The sequence below is a fragment of the Heterodontus francisci genome, chromosome 1, assembly GCF_036365525.1.
Source record: "Heterodontus francisci isolate sHetFra1 chromosome 1, sHetFra1.hap1, whole genome shotgun sequence".
Classification (NCBI taxonomy): domain Eukaryota; kingdom Metazoa; phylum Chordata; class Chondrichthyes; order Heterodontiformes; family Heterodontidae; genus Heterodontus; species Heterodontus francisci.
This window is the reverse complement of record NC_090371.1, coordinates 271968744-271987690: the sequence shown is the minus strand read 5'-3', so window position 1 is coordinate 271987690 and position 18947 is coordinate 271968744. Positions and strand designations below refer to the sequence as shown.

At 42.8% G+C, this 18947-nt stretch overlaps 1 protein-coding gene across 12 annotated transcripts in view; it reads right to left on the bottom strand.

Annotated features, from left to right (window-relative positions):
- psd3l (pleckstrin and Sec7 domain containing 3, like) overlaps positions 1 to 18947 on the bottom strand; it is a 433935-nt gene that overhangs the window by 56315 nt on the left and 358673 nt on the right. For 11 of the 12 annotated variants that reach the window (XR_010976222.1, XM_068045048.1, XM_068045062.1 and 8 more), the window contains one exon: positions 17226 to 17269. The exons of the other annotated variant lie outside the window; for it this stretch is intronic. Coding sequence is in view for 10 of the 11 variants with exons in the window: in XM_068045048.1 (XP_067901149.1) it covers positions 17226 to 17269 (44 nt within the window). In the remaining variant the exon portion in view is untranslated. The remainder of the gene's footprint in view (positions 1 to 17225; positions 17270 to 18947) is intronic. 12 annotated transcript variants of the gene reach the window in all.

The following is an 18947-nucleotide window of genomic DNA, read 5'->3' as shown; positions in this document are numbered from 1 at the left end:
TCACCCTCCTGACTTTTCCCTGGCAAGTGATGGAAAGGCTTTAGGAGTCAGGAGAATACTCCAGAATATCTAACTTCTGACCTGCTCTTGTGGACACAGTATTTATATCATAAAATCATATACGGCTGTTCCAGTTAAGTTCCCTGTCAATGGTGACCCCCTTGAGTGTTGATGGTTGGGGATTTGACAATGGCAATGCCTTTGAATGGCATGGGGAGGAAGTTACACTCTCTCATCTTTCTACAGGCTGTGGATACAATCTCTGATTCTTGAATCTTTTGCCACAAGGCTAATATTGGCATGGTATGTTTTACGATCTCCTCAATCTGCTCTGCACAGATATCATTGAAACCAATGTTTAGCTGAATCATAATAAGCTTAAACAAGACAGTTCAAGACAATAAGAGTCATACCTAATTAAAACTCACAGGTTCAACAGACAGTTAACAGGCTAACCCTCAGCTCTGTACAGCATGAATAAAAATTTAAAACAAGTTTCTTCTCCAGGAAGCATTTGTTTGCATCTAGTCTTTTGCATGCGGGCTCCTCCTGACAGCTTTTCCATCACAAATTCCTGTGTCCACATTTAATATGGAAACTCCCTATGTAAACTTGTCATGGTGAATTAAAGAATCCCTGCAGTAGTGGCATTGTAGTGTCACCACTGGGAGAGGCTGCAATTCACTGTGACATTTTACATAGGCAGTTTTCATTCTAAATGTGAATGCAGGAATTTACAATTGAACTATACAAAAGTAAGCACAATGCATGACTTTATAATGTTGCCTGGTTTATGTCCATACACCCTGATCCAATGTGGTCTTCAGATGAAACAAGGTGTTCAACTCTGGTTCTCCATTCTTTGTCTCAACTCTATGGGCTACATTTCGTTCCCAGCCCAAAGTCAGGTTCCGTGGCGGTCAGGTGGTACGGGGAGTTGGGGGTGGGGGGAGGGGGTGCGCAAGAGACATGGAGCGGCAGTGGCCTGCCACAGAACCCGATGCCGGGATTGCCGAGCCTGATTTTCCCGGCAGCAGGGAAGCTCCATGGCGGCCCCTCCGCCAGTCTGTGACGGGACCGGAGTTTGCATATTTAAATTACATCTTTGCATCAATTAAAATGTAATCCACAGCGATCTTACCTTCAGTTCCCGATCTTCAGCGCGATGTGCAGCACTCACGTGCCTTCACTTTCCCGTCCAGGGAAAGCTGGTGCCGCCGAGGTGGGGAAGGGGTTAACTCTGCGCTATATTGTGCTGTTTGCAGGGCTGGCAGCCTTTTAAAAATTGCTCCTTCAGCAGGTGACACCATAAACTGCGTTACCGAGGCCACCCCACACCATGTAATTGGGAGGGGTGGGGGGGGGGTGGCCGCTGAGCATATGCTAAGTAGCCGCCGGTTGCAAGATCGCAGCAGCACGGTGCCCATGCTTGGTGGCTGCTATTTTCTTCACACATTGCCGATCCCGGCGACGGGAGAGCAAGATCCAGCCCTATGTGTGCTAATGTTAGGAAAACTTTTTGCATTTAACATGGTAGGATTCTAGCTTTATAGTGTGACTGCAGTGTTACTCACTGGTCCTCAAAATTAGCTTCATGGGGGGGTAAAAACAAATCACTGTCACAATAATTCTCAGTTACCTCCTCACTTTCCTGTGAAGTATCCACTCTGGACATATTACTCATTCTGCCTGACATGGTTTCCTCTTTTATCCACCCCAAATACTCCAGCTCCCTCCCTCCCAAGTTCTCCGGCTCATTCTCTCCCAACATAGAAGAAAATGTTTCAGAGACAAATAGAAATAGCAAAAGCAAATGGTGCAAACCATAGAGAGAGGAGTGAGAGAAAGAGAGCGAGAGACCGTTACAAACAGGAGGACACAATAATGGAAGACTGGAAGAGAGAGAGAGTTTATAAGAGACAAAAGCTTTATTTTGTCTGTTAATACTGTCACAGAAATGAATTAGAACATTTTAACAGCCCTTTAGATTTATGAGGCTTGTTTATTAAGCAATGCAGTTTTTAGTACAGTCTAATGTCCAAAAGCATATATAACGAATACTTCTTCCCAATGTCAGTGATGAATAAAGGAAGACTTTATCATCCTTACAAAAAACAACTTACATTACGCTGATTATTCCTCTGTAGCTGTACTTCAGTACAGAACATGAGTAAAGGGCAGTGAATTTTAATGTAATTTTTTTTTAAAAGGGGTGAGGGGAATCATCACCAATTTCAGGAGGGAAAGGGCCCAAAAGAGTCATTCAACGATACAAACAATAAAGAGCCTAACATTTTCCAATATGAACTATCTCACTCGGATGCAAACAAGCTCACTGCAGTTGCGCTATTTATAAAGATCTACTGAAAAATGCTGACCTAGCAACTTCACCAGGAGTGAAATTCCCCTGGGGTTTGGGAAGGAGATCAAATTCAATAGCCAAGGGAGATTGTGAACAAACACAAGTGTATTATAACATTTGCTCTTGGAATGTGGCAACACTGGGTATTTAATGCCCATTGCCTTGAGGATATGAGAAGACAACTGTGTAGCATGAGACTGGAGCCACATACAGGGTTCCCTCCCCTGAAGGGCATTGGTGAACAAGTTGGGCTTTTAGCGACCATCTGACTGCTTTTACAGTTGCTTTATCCGATGCCAGCCTACAAATGGCCAGATTTATTGCATTGGGCTTCAAGATGTGCCATGTTGGGATGTGAACTCAATCTCTGGGTTGCTAGTCTAGTCTAGGCAACTGTATCTATAATATATGATATATTGTGCTCGACTAGGCTTGGCTCAGCTCAGGCAGATTAAAGTTAATGACTGTAAAATTGGGAGTGCTGCAAAGAGGGAGCAATGACCTCTGCAAGTTATTTGCCGATCTGTACTCACCATAAGGAGTTCACGTGTGGAGGCTCATGTCAAATAATTACCCCTTGTATGTTTTCGGGAGAGAAAATTTCATGATTAGGACATCCCATGTGTTAAGAACAATTAGTAACTATATACATGAACTTCCTTAGATTTCACCATGGTTCAGCTCCTGATCACCTTAACGGTTCAACCAGAAACATACCAGCTTCCATACCTGGTCTGTGCTCAGTTATCTGGTCTCAACTGGGCTCCAGTCGGAGGACTATTGGCCTCAGTGCCCCTGAGCGAGGGAATTGGACAAAATTTGCTTCACAGAATTGAAGGGGAAGCTAGGCTCAGTCTCAGCTGTGATGCCCCCCCCTCCACCCCATAGTAGACTGACCATCTACACTTTATGTTCATGATGGTCCTCCAAGACTTCGAAACATGACGTGCCTTTCTGGGGGCAAAACAGACATAAGCACCTAAACGACGTGGACGTATGTTTATGTAACACCTTATGTGGTATTTTCTAGCCTAGCGGCAGGGTAGATGTTTGGGTTGGACAAGACCCATAGAAACTGGGAGTTGGGTGTTGAGAGGCTGGACTTTGAAATGGGAGGGTCTTCACAAGGGCAGCTTGCAACTTTCCATCAGCCTTTGAGAGATTAATTCAATGCATCTCACAAATTCTTTGAAGAGCTGCGCTACGTCAGTGCAGGAAATCTTCCTGCTGACAATTGAGGTCCTGTACACAATTTAACGCCTTCTACTTTGAGAGAATGGCCATTCCAAAGGTGTGGTCACCCAGACATTTACATTAGATGGGAACTGAAAGTAGATCCAGGCTCAATGGTGTTTGATTTGGACATACGTGAAAAAGCACACAACACAGCTTACTCCAGGGTGATGGGTGGAACAGGTGGAGATTGGCCCTGCTTCAGTACAGTCTGTAAGTTTGCCTTGAAATGGCAGATGACTGCAGTTGCCACTTTGAAATTACAGCCGATAACCACTACAACCTGAAACATTCAACTAGAATCCCTCTGCTTCCTCCTGTGGAAGTGAGCAGAAAGGCATGGCACTATGCTTAATGGGAAATATAGCCAAGTTAGGAATAGTAGCTCTGCTGAGCTTTGATTTTAAGTGGCAGAAACCACAATGAAATAGTTAAAAGTAAAGGCAGAGCGTGTGAGACTGTAAAGACTAGCCGACACTGGTAATTGCAAGGACATCTGTTTTTTATGGCCTGATTGTGTAACTCCCTGTGGTTTGGAACAAATGGACTCCTGTGAATCAAATGATGTCCATCCCTGTGTGAGTGATAAGGAGTGCTAGGCCCCTCTTATCTTCGTGAACTGCCACTACTTGTAGCTGCAGACTGCACGAAACACTCAGGAATGTACACCTAATAGAGATAGCAGGATGCGCCGCAATTACTTGTCACAAAGTAGAGACAGACTCATGATCCATGTAGGGAGTGAGACTAGAATGATTATTGAGGATTCCTATGCTCTTGCTAATTAGCTTGCTTGTCTGCTTTGTTTTATCTTGCTGGTACAAAACAATATTTTACTAGTAACAAGTATGTATTGAGAATGGAGTGTATTGTAACCTCAGTAACAGATGTACTGCATGTCACCACGTGGGTGAAGTCGAATTGTATCGCACTGATTGGTTAAACAAGGGGGTGTAGCATGAATCTTAATGTATAAACAGTAGTACCTGTATCAAAAAACTTCACTTACTCTAGTGGACCAGACAGACTCTGGGTGGAGTCAGTGTCGTTGCATTAGAGTAAGTCAGACGGCTAAATGCGCAAATAAAGTAATTGATTTTACCTACGCATCCGACTCGGTATATTTACTGAACCAGACTGAAGGCAAAAAGAACTCAGATTTACACTCCCACAGAAAAACAATAGAAATGTGCCAAACCTAGAAAACAGGCCAACAACTTCAAAAAGCCTGACCTCTAAAGAAGGGTCCCGATAATAAGCCTATGGCACATGCAAACAAGCAGGTAAACGGGATTTGTAATTTAAGCAGTAGGCTCACAGGCATTGGAGGAAAAATTAAGTACCTGTAAATCTGAAAGGGAACATCCCAAATTAGGGGAGTATTTCCAGTGGTGAAAAGAAAGGGACTATATTTTCACATTCCAAAGCACTTCACAGTTATTGAATTTCACTGTTGAAGCATAATCACTGCTGTTATGTAGGTAAACAATTTTCACATGGCAAAGTCCCACAACAACAAATGAATGAATAAATGATCAGTTCATCTGTTTTGGCAATGCTAGTTGAGAGACAAATATTTGCCAGGACACTTCTTCAAAGTACTTTTCAAAATTCTTTCAGCATTTATTGCCCATCCCCAATTGCCCTTGACAAGTGAGTGGCTTGCTAGGCAGTTAAGTCACATAAAGGCCAGACCAGGTAAGAATAACAGATTTCCTTCCTTAAAAGGACATTAATGAACCAAATGGGTTTTTATGGCAATCAAGGATAGTTTCATGGCACCATTACTGAGACTAGCTTTCAATTCCGAATTTTTATTAAATTGAATTAATTAATTAAATTTAAATTCCACCAGCTGCCGTGGTGGGATTTGAACCATGTCTCCAGGGCATTACTAGTGCAATACTCTGCATTACTAGTTCAGTGACATTACCACAAAGCCACCATCTCCTCTATTGGGATCTTTTATATTTACCAGAGCAGGCAGATAGAGATTTTGATTAGCATCTTAACTGAAAGATGGTGCCATTCTCTCAGCACTGCTCAGAAGTGTTGGGCTAGACAATGTGCTCAGAGCCCTAGAGTGGGTTTGAACCCGACTGGAGGCTGCTAAAGTGCTACAAACTGAGCCAAGGTGACATCTTGCTTTTTTTTTGATTTTTGTTTTCTTTTTAAGTTTGAAAATCTAAACGAAGTTTGAAGTTCCAAAAACCAACTTCTCCAAAAGTTACCTTTATAGTTAATCCCTCATGTCCAGAGGCACTCTACTCTCTCCACACCCAAGTTACAAAGTCAAAGATTTTAATTCACAGGAGTTGCCTACATATGTGCAGATTGGCACACAGATGGCACCCAGTATGTTCAATTTTGAAAAGGATCCGGCTAAGAATCAGATTAGAGAAGCTTTGTGAGATCAGGCTGAAACATTGGATGAGTTTCCCAGGTGACCAGCGGGATTTACTTTTAAAGATTAATGAAGATCTGAAAGTTGTTAAATTACAGAGGTGACAGTTAATAGTTGGGTATCTAAACCATATTTAAATAAATATTTAAACCAATTCTCCAATAGGAGAGAAAGCATCCTACATTCAGTGAAAATATCAGAGCTTCCCAAATGGTGATGCCTGAAGACAGAGAACAAGAAAAATCACTGCTTAAGGTTTTCTTAATCACTATGGAGATTTCCATAGCAACAGGACAGTGAGTGATCTGTGCATTGGGTTAGATGCTGTAAATTTAAACGTTACTTGGGGATTGGAAGTGTAAATACAGCAACCGCATTCACTGATCTGAGTAATGAATTCCTACTGCACATACATAATCCAGGAGGTCTTTGAAAAAGTCCCGGCATTAGTTACAATTGCATGCACAACATGACCACAACAACAAAGGTGGGGATAAGAAATTGACTGAAGGGTAGAAAAGGTCAGAGAAGTAATGTTCAGGTGGGGCAGGGACAGGTTACTAAGTGGGATGCCCCAGGGCTCTTTGTTTCTAATTTACATCAATGACTTGGACTCAGAAATGCAACACAAATTAGTGAAGTCTGCCAATGACGCCAAACTATTAAAAGACTGGAATTTGAAGGAGGTAGCTGAGGAAGGAGAGCCAGCAAAACTAAATACGAACTGGGAAGAATGGCAGATGGGAATTAATGCAGACTCATGTGAAGTGATGCTACATGGCAAGGAAAAATGCGTCTACTTCATCAATGGTGCGATGGGAAGAGAGAAGTGGGAGGACAAGGGAACACAGCAGATTTCCTTGGGATCACCATCAAACCCATTCCTCAGGTCTAAGGTGCACACACCATCCTGCTGAGATGGACCATGTAGCTGCCAACACGTGCAATCGAGAAATTGATGAGGATCAGCCTCTCAAGAAAGGTGAACTAAGCTAGGCACAGGACAAGACTCATTTCTGAAACGACAGAGTTTACTAAAAGAAGTGACACCAGATTTGGTGAAAAGCTGAAAAAAACAGTGCGACAAACCTGAAAAGATAAATGGGTAGGTGGGCAGACAAGTACTGCCACAAGTACTTTTTTTGAGCGATGCCCAGAATGTGGTGTAATCAAGCTTGGTGAAAATTCAATAAAGGATTTCAGGATTATTAATGATCAAGTGTTTTTTGCGACGCACAAATTGGAAATATGCTCGTTGAGAAATCTGGTGAGATTGCGTCAGATTTGGTGATAATTCAATAAAGCCATTAGAACTGACATGTGGTTTTTCACTGTGCATATGTGTAGATTTTCAGTTGGTTGAAGATTAATTTATGTTTAGTGATCAAGAATGGTGTATTGATGGATTATAATCGTTCCCATCACATCTGACGTCATCGAGCATCTGATCGAAGCAACAGATCACACAGCTTTAGGAAAGCAACAAGTTTTAAATTAACAAGATGGACAACTAGGTTTAGGAGCTTGAGCTCAGCTCCTTGTCCATTTCGGACCAGACAAAAAGGAATTGAATTCATACAACATCTTATCAGATCTTTCAGAAACAGTCCAAAGAGATTCACAATTTGCTTTAATATGTTGCAATTACAAGTTACTGTGTGTTCAAGTGTTGGATTGGACTTGAACCTGCCAACTTCTGACTCAAGTTGCTTTTCTACCAATTTCATGCCATACTAAAGCCATCCAATAGAAACTGGGTCTTCCCAGCTGTCGGCCATAGTAAGTCCATCAGATTTACTTCAAGGTTGCAACTGGCTGTGCAAGACATGCACATCAGGAGCCAACCGGGTTAACAACATAAACAAATCCCTGCATAATGAAGCATTCTAACCATATCTCACATATTATAGACTTATGTAAAATGGACTCCAGGCCAGATAGGGAGAGTGGAGAGACAGAATGCGAAGCTCAAGAAATGGGTTTTGAGGAGGAGAAGGAAAGGTTGAAGGAAGGAATTTGAGAGTGAAGCTGCAAGTTGGCACCAAGGGCGGGGTGAAGGGAGGTGGAGGCAATAAGGACAAGGTTGGTAGGTGACCAACAATTAATTTGGGATAGGACAAGTGTAGCAGAGGTTGCTACAAGTTGGAGTTTATGGGGGCGGGGGAGAGGTGGTGGTGGGGCAGCATGGAATACTCAGGTATGCAGGTCGCAAAGGTATATAAAGGATTTGGGTGGCAGAGTGGTTGAGCAAAAGAAAGAGGCGGGCAATGTTGGAGTGGAAATAAGCATCCGCGGTGATGTATGATATAAGGGTTAAAGTATCATTTTCATCAGTACACCAGAAGCACTCCAACTCCTGAATGAGCAAATTGTGAGCTTAAGCTCATCTTCACTGAATCCACCTCCATCAGCACAGTGCTGAGGATGGTTGCTGTATATTCTCTTTTGAATGTTACATTACACTGAGGCCCCATCCACCTGTTCAGGTGGATCTAGAACAGCAGCAGAATTCTCCTGGTGCATTGACCAACATTTACTCCTTAATGAACACCAAGAGCAGATCATTTATCTCCTTTTTATTTGGGGCTTTGCTCTGGACAACTTGGCTGTCGTGATTGCCTTCATAACACCCCCTAAAAGCTATAAATTGGCCATGAAACACTTTGTGATATCCCGAAAATGTAAAAGGTGATGTATAAATGTAAACTTTTCCTTCCTTAAAGCTCGACTCAGAGTCCAACAGGAGTCTGAGATTGCAAATGGCCTGTGTGTGTGATGCGGTCAGTGACAAGGGTGCAGAGTTTGTGATAGGCACCAGGAGTGTTGGTTTCAGCATTCCTGATGTCGAGCTGGAGGAAGTTTTGACTCATCTAGGACCTGATAATAGACAAGCAGTCTGACAGCACAGTTAGTCAAGGAATCAAGAGGTAGAATTGATATTATCAGTGTACATATGTAAACTAACTTTTTGCTTAATGATGTCACCAAAACAGAGCAATAAGTTGTATTTTGACAGTGCCTGTAATATAATTATTCCCAAGGTGCTTCATGGGAGCATTATAAGACAAAGTAGGGCACTGAACCACTTGAGATATTGGGGAAAATGACCAAAAGAGGAAGGTTTTAAGGAGGAAAGTGAAGCAAAGATGCCGAGAGGTTTAGGGAGAGAATTTAAGAACTTAGGGCAGAGGCAGCTGATGGCACAGCCAACAATCATGAAGCGATTAAAATCAAGAGTGCTCAAGAGGCCAGAAATGGAGGAGCGATGATATCTTGGAGGGTTGTGGTGCTGGAGATTACAGAGATATTTCTTCTTCTTCTTTGGCCTCCTTATCTCGAAAGACAATGGATACACGCCTGGAGGTGGTCAGTGGTTTGTGAAGCAACGCCTGGAGTGGCTATAAAGGCCAATTCTAGAGTGACAGGCTCTTCCACAGGTGTTGCAGAGAAATTTGTTTGTCGGGGCTGTTGCACAGTTGGCTCTCCCCTTGCGCCTCTGTCTTTTTTCCTGCCAACTACTAAGTCTCTTCGACTCGCCACATTTTAGCCCCGTCTTTATGGCTGCCCGCCAGCTCTGGCGATCACTGGCAACTGACTCCCACGACTTGCGATCAATGTCACAGGATTTCATGTCGTGTTTGCAGACGTCTTTAAAGCGGAGACATGGACGGCCGGTGGGTCTGATATCAGTGGCGAGCTCGCTGTACAATGTGTCTTTGGGGATCCTGCCATCTTCCATGCGGCTCACATGGCCAAGCCATCTCAAGCGCCGCTGACTCAGTAGTGTGTACAAGCTGGGGATGTTGGCCGCCTTGAGGACTTCTGTGTTGGAGATACGGTCCTGCCACCTGATGCCAAGTATTCTCCGGAGGCAGCGAAGATGGAATGAATTGAGACGTCGCTCTTGGCTGACATACGTTGTCCAGGCCTCGCTGCCATAGAGCAAGGTACTGAGGACACAGACCTGATACACTGATATACTAGGGAGGGACAAAGCCATGGAGGGATTTGAAAACAAGAAAGAGAATTTTAAAATAGAGGCATTGCTTAACCGAGAGCAGATATGGATCAGCGATCGCAAGGGTGAATGGGGCTTAGTGCGAGTTAGGCCATGGGCAGCAGAGTGTGTATGATGTCAGGTTTACGGAGGGTAAAATGTGGAATGCGGACCAGGAGTGCATTGATTCGTCAAGTCTAGAGGTAACAAAGGCATTGATGAGTGCTTCAGCAGCAGCTAAGCTGAGATGGGGTAGAGTCAGGCGATGTTAAGGAGGTGGGCATAGGCCAGGGGTCAGCAACCTGCAGCCCTGGAGCTGCATGTGGCTCTCTAAGGACTCCTGTACGGGTCCTGAGCTTATCAATTTTTAGAAAAATGTTATCTAAATGTGTTTCTAATTTAAAAAGATTAGATATCTTAAAATTTTCTTGGAGATGGATATGTTAACAGATAACAGCTAGAATTTGTGAAATGTTTAACCACAAAAATATGAAATTCTATCCAAAACTTGCTTGGACCAAAAGTCATAAGTTGCAGTGGCCTCAAGTTACTAAGTTACTTAACAATTAACTAAGTTATCAAGTTACTTATAAGTTACTATTTTGCCAAGCAAGGTGAAATCATGCGCCAATGAGTTAATGGCTTACCTATTATACCCCACCCGCTAGCCGATTACACAGGTCCCTCAGAGACGTATACATCAATAAAGGAACTAACTGTAGCCCAAATTTTGAGGCTGTTTTGCTCCAAAAACCTTTAATTTATTACTGGAAACAGATGTTTATAGTACTGTATGAAATATTAAGGTCAACAGACCTTTGTTAAAAAGTTGAATTGGAGTTTAATTTGAAAAATTAAAAAATATATTTAATTTGAAAAAAGTGGCGTAATTAGAGGGGTTGAAATGGCTAAAAAGAGGAGAAAAAAAATTGAAGATGAAAATCGAGAATTTCCAAATGAATGGACTGAAGCATTCACATTCATCCTGAATTCGGCTGGCTTCCCTTTGTCCCTCATCTGCAATGAGAAATTTGTCAACAAAAAAAAACAAATCTTGAGAGGTATTTTACTAAAAAGCGCATTACCATGGGTGGCTCAGCTGTGCAGGGAAGGAGGAGAAAGGACAAGAGAGCAATAGTGATAGGGGATTCTATAGCTAGGGGAACAGATGGGCGCTTCTGTGGTCGCAGACGTGATTCCAGAATGGTATGTTGCCTCCCTGGTGATATCCATAACCCTTGCACCGAGCGGCTACAGGGCATTCTGGAGGGCGAGGGTGCACAGCCAGAGGTCGTGGTCCACATTGGTACCAATGATATAGAAAGAAAGAGGGAGGAGGTCCTACAGGCTGAGTTTAGGGCGTTAGGAACGAGATTAGCAAGCAGGACCTCAAAAGGTAGTAATCTCTGGATTACTCCCAATGCCACATGCTAGTGAGGATAGAAATAGGAAAATACACCAGATGAAAAAGTGGCAGGAGAGATGGTGCAGGAGGGAGGGCTTCAGATTTCTGGGGCATTGGGACCGGTTCTGGGGAAGGTGGAACCTGTACAAGGTCTGCACCTGAACAGGACTGGGACAAATATCCTTGCAGGAATGTTTGCTCGTGCTGTTGGGGATGGTTTAAACTAGCTTGGCGGGGGATGGGAACCTGAGCGCAGTCTTAGATAGGACAATTTCAGGGCAGGGAACAGGAGGCAGAAAATTAGCGAGTGACTGAAAGACAGAAGAAGCAAAGGTTAAAAAGTGTGCAGCACAGGAATTTGGCAGTGTTAAAGCATATTTATTTAAATGCAAGCAGTATAGTAAATAAAGCCGATGAGCTGAGGGCACAGATAGACACATGGCAACATGATATCGTTGCTATAATGGAAACTTGGCTTAAAGAGGGGCAAGAATGGCAGCTCAACATCCCTGGATATGGCGTTTTCAGGCAGGATAGACAGGGAAATATAAAAAGGAGGGGGGGTGTAGCATTATTACTTAAGGAATCAATAACAGCTTTGAGGAGGGATGATATACTAAATGAATCACAAAATGAGGCCATATGGGTGTAGCTCAGAAATAAAAAAGGGGCAGTCACACTACTAGGAGTGCACTGGAGACCCCCAAATAGTAAGAGGGAGGTAGAAGAACAAATATGTAGGCAAATTTCTGAGTGCAAAAACTACAGGGCAATAGTTGGGGATTTCAACTACCCCAATATCAATGGGATACAAAGTGTGAAGGGCACAGAGGGGATAAAATTCTTGAACTGTGTTCAAGAGAACATTTTTAGTCAGCACCTAACAAGCCCAATGAGAGGGGGCACAATTCTAGATTTAGTCTTCGGTAATGAAGCTGGGCAAGTGGAGGAAGTAGTGGGTGACCATTTTGGAGATAGAGACCATAATACAGTTAGTTTTAGCATAATCATGGAAAAGGAGAAAGATAAAACAAGAGTAAAAGTTCTAAACTGGGGGAAGGCAAATTTTAAGAAACTGAGAGGTGACCCGGCAAAAGTAGACTGGATACAACTACTTGAAGGAAAAATCAGTGGCAAACCAGCAGGAGGCATTCAAAAGCGAGATACTACAGGTACAGTGTAGGCATGTCCCAACTAAGATAAAGGGTGGTACTGCCAAATCTAGAGTCCCCTGGTTATCTAGAAGCTTACAGGGTAAGTTAAAGCTGAAAAAGAAAGCTTACGACAATCACAAAAAACTTAATACTTTAGAAAGCCTAGAGGAATATAGAAAGTACAGGGGTGAAGTAAGAAAGGAAATTAGAAAGCAAAGAGAGGACATGAAAAATTATTGGCAGGTAAAATCAAGGAAAACCCGAAGATGTTTTATCAGTACGTTTAGAGCAACAGGATAACTAAGGAAAGGATAGGGCCCATCAAAAATGTACAAGGAAACTTACACGTGGATGCAGAAGATGAGGGCGGGGTTCTTAAATGAGTTTTTTGTCTCTGTCTTCACAAAGGAGAAGGTTGATGTAGACATTGTAGTTAAAGAGGAGGAGTGTGAAATATTAAATACGATAAGCGTAATGAGGGGGTGTACTGGAGGGTCTAATATTCTTGAAAGTAGATAAATCGGCAGGGCCGGATGGATTGCATCCCAGGTTGTTAAAGGAAGTCAGGGAGGAAATAGCAGATGCGCTGAGCATCATCTTCAAATCCTCACTAGATACAGGAGAGGTACCAGATGACTGGAGGTCTGCGAATGTTGTGCCATTATTTAAAAAGGGTGCAAGGGATAGGCCAAATAATTATAGGCCAGTCAGACTAACCTCGGTAGTGGGTAAATTGTTAGAATCTATTCTGAGGGACAGGATAAACTGCCACTTAGAAAGGCACAGATTAATCAGGGATAGTTAGCATGGATTTGTTAAGGGAAGGTCATGTCTTACGAACTTAATTGAGTTTTTTGAGGAAGTAACAAGAAGGATAGTTGAAGGTAGTGCAGTGGATGTGATCGACATGGATTTTAGTAAGGCATTTGACAAGATACCACATGGCAAGTTGGTCAGTAAAATGAAAGCCCATGGGATACAAGGAAGTGTGGTAGGTTGGATCCAGAATTGGCTCAGTGACAGGAAACAAAGGGCAGTGGTCGACAGATGTTTTTGCGAATGGAAAGCTGTTTCCAGTGGCATTCCACAGGGTTCAGTGTTGGATCCCTTGCAGTCGGTGGTATATATTAATGATTTGGACTTAAATGTGGGAGGCATGATCGGGAAATTTGCTTATGACACAAAAATTGGCCGTGTAGTTGATAGTGAAGAGAATAGCCGTAGACTCCAGAAAGGTTTGGTTAAATGGGCGGGAAAGTAGCAAATGGAATTCAATCCAGAGAAGTGTGAGGTAATGCATTTGGGGAGGGCAAATAAAGCAAGGGAATACACAATAAAAGGGAAGATATTGAGAGGGGTAGAAGAAGTGAGAGACCTTGGAGTGCATGTCCACAGGTCTCTAAAGGTGGCAGGACAGGTAGATAGAGTGATGAAGGCAGCATATGGAATGTTTTCCTTTATTGGCCGAGGTACAGAATACAAAAGCAGGGATGGAATGCTGGAACCGTATAAAACGCTGGTTAGGCCACAGTTGGAGTATTGCATACAGTTCTGGTCATCAAATTACAGGAAGGACATAATTGCTCTGGAGAGAGTACAGAGGAGATTGCAAGAACGTTGCCAGGGCTCGTAATTTGTAGTTAAAGAGGAGGCTGAGGGGTGACTTAATTGAGGTGCACAAAATTATGAGGGGCCTAGATAGAGTAGACGGGAAGGACCCGATTCCCCTAGCGGAGAAGTCAATTACCAGATTTACAGATTTAAGGTGATTGGTAGAAGGATTAGAGGGGACATGAGGAAAAACTTTTTCACCCAGAGAGTGGTGGATGTCTGGAATTCACTGCCAGGAATGGTGGTGGAGGCAGAAACCCTCGATTCTTTTAAAAGGCACCTGGACATGCATCTGAAGTGCTGTAACCAGCAAGGCTACGGACTAGGTGCTGGAAGGTGGGATTAGATTGGGTGAAGTTCTTTTGGCCGGCATGGACACGACAGGCTGAATGGCCTCCTTCTGTGCCATAATATTTCTATGGTTCTACTTCTGCTGAAAAGTACCAGTCGTTTTTCATTATTATTGACATTTGAGTAGCAGCATTGCGGCTCTTCAGATGTTGTGTTTTTAACTAAATTTTAAAAATGGCTCTTCTTGTTATCAAGGTTGCCGACTCCTGGTATAGACAGTCTTAGTGATGGTGTGGATATGAAGCTCATATTGAAGTCATATGGTCGTGATTGAGCAGAGTTTGGGGTGGGGAATGAAGACAATGGCTTCAGTTTTTCCAATATTTAGGTGGAGGAAATTTCTACTCATCCAGTACTGGGAATCAGACAAGCAGTCTGACAATTTAGAGATAGTGATGAAGTGGTGGTGAGGTAAAGCTGGGTGTCGTCAGTATTAATGTGGAAACGTTGTGTTTGCCGTGTTTTCGGATAATGTTACCAAGAGGCAGCATGTAGATGAGATTTACGAGGACCCCAAGGATAGATCCTTGGAGGACACCAGAGGTAGCGCTACGGGAGCAGGAAGAGAAGCCATTACAGGTTTAGATTTTAGATTTAGAGATACAGCACTGAAACAGGCCCTTCGGCCCACCGAGTCTGTGCTGACCATTAACCACCCATTTATACTAATCCTACACTAATCCCATATTCCTACCACATCCTCAACTGTCCCTATATTCCCCTACCACCTACCTATACTAGAGGCAATTTATAATGGCCAATTTACCTATCAACCTGCAAGTCTTTTGGCTGTGGGAGGAAACCGGAACACCCGGAGGAAACCCACGCAGACACGGAGAACTTGCAAACTCCACACAGGCAGTACCCAGAATTGAACCCAGGACGCTGGAGCTGTGAGGCTGCGGTGCTAACCACTGCGCCATTGGCGATTATTTGGCTTTGATTAAATGGATAAGAATGGAACCAGTGCAGTCCTACTTAGCTGGAACATGGTGGAGAGGCATTGGAGGATGATGGTTCGATAAACCACGTCAAAGGCTGCAGACAGCTTGAGAAGGGCAAGGAGGGATAGTTTGCCTTCTTCACAGTCACATGGGGTGTCATTTGTAACTTTGATACCATGGCAGGGGTGGAAACCTAATTAGTGGGGGTTCAAACGTGAAGTTCTGGGAAAAAGGGGCATGGATTTGGGAAGCAACAACATATTCAAGAACTTTGGAGAGGAAAGGGAGGTTTGAGATAAGACAGAGGGATTAAGGGTTGGTTTTATGAAGAGAGGGGTGATGACACTAGATTTGAAGGAGAGGGAAGCAATAGCAGCTAATATGGGAGCCAAGATGGTCAGCTGTTTAGTGGGAATAGGGTTGAGAGCAGGAAGTGGGTCTCACAGGCCTTATGAGGGGAGAGAGGAGAGAAATTAGAGAAAGCTTCAACTTCACTGGTAAACAAGGGGAAACCTCAGAGAAAGTTTGGCCTGGTGGGCTAGGGGGAGGGAAATGGCAGAGGTAGCTGATTGGATGGTCTCAATCCTAGTGACAAAGAAGTTCATGAGCTCCTCACACATTGTTGAAGGTGAGGTTGGAGGAGACAGGGGAAGAGGGGTTTAATAAGACGGTTTGCAGTACAGAAAAGTCGACGGTTATCTTTGAATTCCAGGATGTTCCTGGAATAGTGAGCAGACAAAACTAGGATCCGACAGCAATTTTTTATGCGGTTCAGCCAGATCTGGCGGGGAATGGCTAAAACCAGTTGTCTGCAATATCTGTTCAAGTCTGCATCCCTTGGGAATGGCCAGGTTGAGACAGTGTAATGTTCTTAATGGGGACTAGGGTATTAAAGGCAGCAAGTAGATGAGGAGGAAGTAGAGGCCATACTATACAAAGCCAGGAGTGCAACCAACCGAGGCAAACTGACACCAAAAGCCAAAAGGTCCAATGGAGATTTCCAGTCTAAGCTATTAAGCTGACATACTAATCTTCAAATGTTAAAAATGCCAGCCAGGTTAACAAAATTACAATAACTCCCTTATCCTTTGAAGTTCCAGGAATGGGGAAGAGGACAATAAATTTAAAATGAGACACTGAGTTATGCAGAGGATTAAAACACTCGTCTTCTCACAGCTGGTTTCCAATCCTGCCTGAGTATCAAAAGTGTCTTAAGTGAAATGTGCCAGGCTCAATTGGTACCAACTTAGCACTTCCACTGACAGGCTACTTAAGATTCACTTTTGAAAAGAGTCTTTTCAAAACCAAAGAAAAGACTGGTGCAGCGAGCGGTGCTCCGTGAAATCAGTATGTCACCACTCCAACAGCTTAATGTACCGGAGTGCTGCTTGGTTTACACCCCATCTGATGCTTGTTGCATGACCTAAAAAGGCCTCATTCCTCAACCCATTGTTTCCTCAGCACAAGCCAAAATAAAGGGAATGGTGCTGGTCAATGTTCAGTCGAACATTCCTCTCACTGCAAGGAAATACGAAATGGACAGGCTGAATAACTACAGACCCATCTGTAACACTGATCAGCGTACTAATCAAAGCAGACCTCACTATTTCCAACACCTGGAGACTGGCACGTGAAAGGTTAATGTCACAAGTAAAACATCATTTGTCTCATTATAAAAGCTTTTAAAAAAAGGCGGGGGAGGATGCACAGAACGTACAGTTGTACAGAGACATATCTGCAGAAAATAGCATCTTTAGTACTTACATCGCCCATTCCAGCTTCTCGTTTTTGATTGAATTGTACAATGCCTGTAACGTAAACAGAAGCTAGAAGTCATTTAATTGTGTTTGTCGTTTGAGGAGCTATCAGTTACTGCACTGCGCTGTAAACATACTCAAACTAGATCACGGTAATAACTAAATTAAACAGATCGCATTCATATACTAGATGGTAAAGGGTTTTGTAAGGCTCGCCTACGGTATATTTGTTGTAGGTGGAGGCAATAATCTATAGCTACCCATTGTTACCGAAATGTAAACAAGTAGTTTCCCTCTGCCCAGTTCTAAATCCTTTCAAAGACTCAACACCTCTATCAATTTTTTTAAAATTACAAATAGCTACACTTTGCCACAAAACGGACGAAATGAAATTGACAATTTTTATTTCTGTACATTTCCCCAAGGCTACTTCATGAAAAGAAGTATTCATTTGAAATTTTGTTTTCAGCTCATGAAGGAATTGGAAAAGCACATTTTGAAAGCTGGGTTGGGCATGTTGACAATGCAACAATTATTCTCTGTTACTAAGTTATTGTATTTTCTCTGAGGGTTGTGGACTTTCTTGAAGAAATTTCAGAAAGTCAGTATGGAGACCCTTACTGGGATGGGATGGGATAGGCTGGGCTGGCACGGACACACCACATTTTTGCTAACTTCAACTGAATCTGCTCCCAGTTAACTCACGAACTGCCTAAAACATGACAATTTACTTTTGGCATCTGCACTCAAGTTAACCTTTTGAAGCAGCAGAATTCAAGGCATAATTTCGGAATGAGGTTGTATTCCAGCAAAAATCAAAATGAAAAGGAAGGGAAGCAAACAAATGGGTGTTTGGGATTTAAGACCAGTTGTAAGTGAAAGCTTTATTCCTGAAAATTCTTTCCTTATTCTCTAACCTTAAATAATCTGCCATGATTAGGCGCACTTCATGTCATCCTCCCTCCAATGTGCCGTACTCATTCAGCATTCTTGTAGAACTGACACGATTTGGTTTGGACCAATGTTGACCAGATTGCCAAACCACCAGGAGGGTGAAGTGTCAAGAGATTTCTAGAGCTTTACTTCCTGATCAAGGTGAATTCAAACCTTTCTAGATAGAAACTCAATGAGCAGGGTTGAAACAGAGGCATGGCTGAAAATCAAAAAGAAAAATGCTGTCGATTGAGTCTCAATTTCCTTTACTATATTCACTTGTCCTGTTGTGCAGATAATGTGCTCGCATCTGTGAGGCTTTGAGATTCAGTGCTGAAGGTGCAAAGGCAAGTCATGAGTAATCAGGCCTTAGCCCAAGCTTTCCCCAACCGAATTATTCACAAAAAGATAGGTAATGTCAAACAGTAAATCATCTCTGGCCAAAAAACAAATGCACATTAGGCACAGCAAACTACCTGAAGCAGAATCTCTAGTCAACCTTTCTCTACAGCAATTTAGGTTTTCCAAGGGGAAATTTAGATTTGCAATTAAAGAGAATGAATTATTTATTATACGAGACAGAGCTACATTGCTTTATGCCCTGTATTAACCTACCAAGCATTTGAAAAAAAAGATATTGTGCCTCATATTTCAAAGAAATGTGCCAATATCACAGCTTAAATGATATCCCTTTCCTACCATCAATTATTAGTGTTGCTTCTTCCTTTATCAAAGAGCCCTTAAATGTGAGAGCTCTAGCGTGTTTCTGCTTTAAATCAAATGCAGCAGTTGGTTC